Raw genomic sequence first — 4503 nt, 5'->3', positions numbered from 1 at the left:
TCATGTACATGAATGGTTTTATTTTGAGTCTATTTCAAGTAAACATGGAACAGCAACAATGCCTTACAGTTGCATTATAATATGGATGGTAGGCGGCCACAGGCCATTTAAAGACGGTTTGCCCAGGAACCATACATACTCTCAGATTGACGCATGCCTCTTAGATTTAAACACGCACGATGGCCCATCAATTTCGTTCATCATACAGTTGAAATTGAAATATTTACACATTATTACACCCTTACTCACACTTTCATCCCGGACACAGACACACAGATGCATATTTTTCATATCTGGCACGCTCAGTCAAGGCTACAAAAAAACCCATCAGTAATAGATGAATGACTTTTCAAATTAGAATTGGGGTGACACACTTCTTTGCCCGGTCCTGCAGAAGACGGCTATACTTGGAAAGAGGGGAAAGAAATGAAAAGGGAGGGAAAGAGAAGAATAGAGCGCCAGAGTTAGAGAGGAGCCCGCTAATTGTGATAAATGTGTGAAGGCAGTCTCCGAAAATATTTCTGGCTCCTGCTTATGAAGACTGAAGCAACAGCCCTTGGTGGCTGGCTCTTAATAAATCGCAGCTTGCGTTGCGTTGGGGGGGATTCAGGAGATGGAACAGACGTAATGGGTGCATTCAGAGAGGAGTTTGAGATGGCTGAAAACCATCATGTGACTGCCATGGAAACATGGCCGATCCCCAGAAAACAGCAACAAAAACAGAAGCCATTGTCTTTGGAAGTAAAGATAATATTTGGTGCGCATTACTTCTTCACGATGTCAGCAATCTTTTTTACAGGGTTCCCAATTTGAGAAGCACAGCTAGAGGGCGAGTTAATTAAAAGAAAGAGGAAAAAGGAAAGTAGTAGCCTATATCTAATTCATCCGCTTGACAGCAGCTCTAGAGGCGTGCAGAGACAGGAATACTTCCCTCTCGGCTGTCTGGCTTAATTGAGTTCATTTTCAAGATACAGAAAAAAAAGAAAAGAGAGATTAAGCAGATACATAATGTACACACAGGTCGGACCGAAGAGTGTCTCGTCCTCTCCCTCAAATCCTCTCCAGATCTCTCTCCGTCCCTCTCCTCCTCTTGAAGACGATGTTGACCTCACCTCACCACTCTCTCCGCCTCAGCCGAGCAGACGAAGAGTTCCGAGAGTTTTAATGCAAGAGTCTGACGACTGGGTCAAGGAGGCAGCCTCAATGTCCAGCACGCCTTCCTGCGTCTTCCAATGTGCAGTACTCAAGGAAGTTTTTTTTTCAATGTTTTAATCACACGGACACCACCGACAGAGCCCCCCCCTCCCCCCCCCATCCCTCCTATACAAGTTCATTGATTTGAGTCCGGCTCAGTTCGTAGTGTAGCGTTGTCCTCACACCCACTCTTGCATGGAGCGCTTGCAGTACAGTATGTGGCGCTGCGTGCTCTTCCTCCTGAACTGGAAGACGGTGTAGAGCAGCACCATCATGCACAGCGCCAGCACGCACGGGATGGCGATGGCCACGGCCTTCTCCGTGCCGCCCGACGCCGGGTCCAGCTTGGGGACGATGTCAACGTCACCCCCGCCCCCGCCGCCGCCACCGCCTCCACCCGCGCCGCCGCCCCCGCCGCCGCCGTCGTAGTGGCGCTCCTCCACCATCGGGGGGCTCCAGTCCCAGTCGTGGTCGGCGGGCAGGCCGTCGCAGCCCATGAAGTCCCGCAGGATGGAGCGCGGGTAGCTGGGCTCCACGCGCAGCATCTGGTTGTTGAACTTCCAGTACTCCTTGCCCTTGTAGAAGTAGGTGAAGCCTGGGGGCCACACAGAGGGAGAGGGCATTGGGTTCCCCTCATTCACACAGCGCGACTAGGTAATGGCCATATTGTGGGGAGTGGGATGTCGATGGGTGGGGATGGAAACCGATAATATCGATTTTTTCTTTCGACATTATAATGATCTTGGACCAAGAATTTCAGGAAAATGTCTTGGTAGCAACTCTTTGCGACGGCTGTGCTTCGTTAGCGGCCCTGGTCGCTAACCGTGACAAGGGCAGTTCATTTGTGCTATATTTTGACATGGTGTGTTTTAGTTTTTTTGCACTTACTTTATGAGAATATGTCAATGAAACTTGAATTTGAAAGCATGGTTGTGTTCCTTTTATCCTCCCAGTTTTACAGGGTTTATTTTTTACGGTTTAATGAGGTAAAGACACGGAGTTGAGGTCTTCAACCTCCAAATCCACCACCGTCTAAGAGTTTTGTTCTCACCTATAGTCTCGAATAAAGTATCCGAAGTTTAGAATATACTTATTATTACTTTTTTTGCTACATTGTGTTTTTTTTGTCTCTCCATTAATTCCCCTAAAAATGAATAACATGCATGGCTTTATCTAAATTGACAGAGGCGTTGTTGAGCCGTAGAGAAGAACAGCGTTCAGAATCTGACTCATCATTTAACCGTCAAATAAAAAACACTTAAAAGGGCAATTTGACTACCCTGGAATGGTATCATCCAAGGGGAACAACCATGCTTTCAAATCATGTTCACGTCGCTGGATACTGATCACAAAAGTAAAACGGTACGATTATTAGAGACCTTGCATTAGAACTAACACAGCAAGCAAAATATTGGTTACGGTTGTAAATGGAGCAAATGTCTATATCTTAACAGCGAACTACACTCGCATGGTGGGAAGAAATAAACTTAATTTAATTTTTTTAAGTGTTTGTTAAGCATTAACTTAACTACATAATTGTTATATTATCTGTGGGACTGCCTCTGGTCTTAATATAACTCACTTAGCTAGGCTAATTTGTTAAGAGAGTCACAAGATCAATCATCTGTTATATAATGTAGTAAAGAGTAAAGATCCTGTACTTATTATACAGGATAGTTTGTGTAGGTGGTGCTTTGTTATTCTTCCATCAAACGCTGTAACATAATTATGAGAAAGGCTCTTAATATATAAATATTCATATTTTGTTACCTTTATAAACCCAGGGTTGGCTCACTCTGGCATCAAATGTGCCGTTCCATGTTTGTGTCCTCTCTTGCTTAACATGCAAGAGTATATTATGTTCTAAATTGACACTATTATTATTGTTTTTAAATAAACCTTACACAAAAGGAAGGCTGCAGGGAGTGTAAGTAAGTTATTAAGTTGTTGTGGCTCGCGGTGGCCAGATGTACATTCGGACTGTGTCACCATAAAGGCTCAACATGTGACGTGCTCCCGCTAGTTTATGTAAGATGGATTAAGAATGGCCGCCGCTACATCCATCACTTGTGCTGCTAATCTTCCCTTAAAGGACGCTGGGGGATTTAACTGCTCACTCTCTCCCACCATTCTCTAGCTTTACGTTCTCTACTGACCAGCGGCGTACCGATTGTTATCGATAGTCTTCATTATTAACGGCTGCACAGGCCTGCGTAATAAAGTATAATGGGTCCCAGCTTAGATTAAGCCTCCCTGTTTATACCGATTATACGGCTGTGACTCCAACGTGTGCTGAACTCTGACCTTTTATCCCGAAGCGTGTGTGTGTGTGTTTGCCCTTTGTGCCCCAGCGTGTGTGTTTGTGCCCTCCCTGACGGTAGTTCTCCTTTACGGGCACCGTAACGGCGCTAGTCCCCGTGCGGTGCTGGTGACATGGAGCGCGAGAGAGTAAAAAAAGGTACACATACTCATACCATTGGCCTTGTCCACGAAGGCGCCCTGGGGCGAGTCCGGGATGCCCTTCCACACGCCGATGGGTTTGGGGTAGCCGGGGTCCATGGTGCGCATGTCTTCATTGTACCTCCAGTATCTGCAGGGGCCAGAACACAGCCACCATCAACACAATGCATAAAGAACTATATGTAGAACTACATATAGAAGCTGTGCTTCTATATGTATATGTATATATGTACAAATATGTTTACACAGAGAAAACAGAGTCTTACACACACACAAACACACACACACACACAGACACACACACACACACACACACACACACACACACACACATACACATAAACACACACACACACACACACACACACACACACACACACACACACACACACACACACACACACAGACACACAAAAATACACAAAAACACCCCCCTACGTACCCCCACAAACACACACACACACACACACACACACACACACACACACACACACACACACACACACACACACACACACACACACACACACACACACACACACACACACACACACACACACACAGACATAACCCTACAGAAGAGTATAAGAAGGACATTCGTTAATCTGCCTTGTCTCTCTCCCTCTTCATAGGCCACATTTTCTAACTGTCTTTCAGGCCTATGACCGTAACATCCAGACCAATCTCTAAGACAGAAGGCTCCTCTATCACTAATTCATGGCAAATCGTCCATGTAGTTCAACATTACATCATGATGTCAAGTTAGTTAATGTGGAGCAAACTGTCACTCAAAATAGATAATTCCTAAACTCCATATACTCTCGGGTCTCAATTACTCCACCAGGGTTA

At 45.5% G+C, this 4503-nt stretch overlaps 1 protein-coding gene across 2 annotated transcripts in view; it reads right to left on the bottom strand.

Moving 5' to 3' along the window:
• mmp16b (matrix metallopeptidase 16b (membrane-inserted)) overlaps positions 1–4503 on the bottom strand; it is a 14497-nt gene continuing 9994 nt past the window's right edge. The window contains exons 7-8 of one of the 2 annotated variants that reach the window (XM_030363671.1): positions 3663–3784; positions 1–1789 (exon numbers count right to left, since the gene is read on the bottom strand). In XM_030363671.1, coding sequence (XP_030219531.1) covers positions 1374–1789; positions 3663–3784 — 538 coding nt within the window. In that variant the 3' untranslated portion in view covers positions 1–1373. The remainder of the gene's footprint in view (positions 1790–3662; positions 3785–4503) is intronic. The other variant, XM_030363672.1, reaches the window with a different exon arrangement.

The sequence above is a fragment of the Gadus morhua genome, chromosome 8 (assembly GCF_902167405.1).
Source record: "Gadus morhua chromosome 8, gadMor3.0, whole genome shotgun sequence".
In the NCBI taxonomy this organism is placed as follows: domain Eukaryota; kingdom Metazoa; phylum Chordata; class Actinopteri; order Gadiformes; family Gadidae; genus Gadus; species Gadus morhua.
Note: the sequence above shows the minus strand (reverse complement) of the source record. Positions and strands in the feature narration are given on the sequence as shown.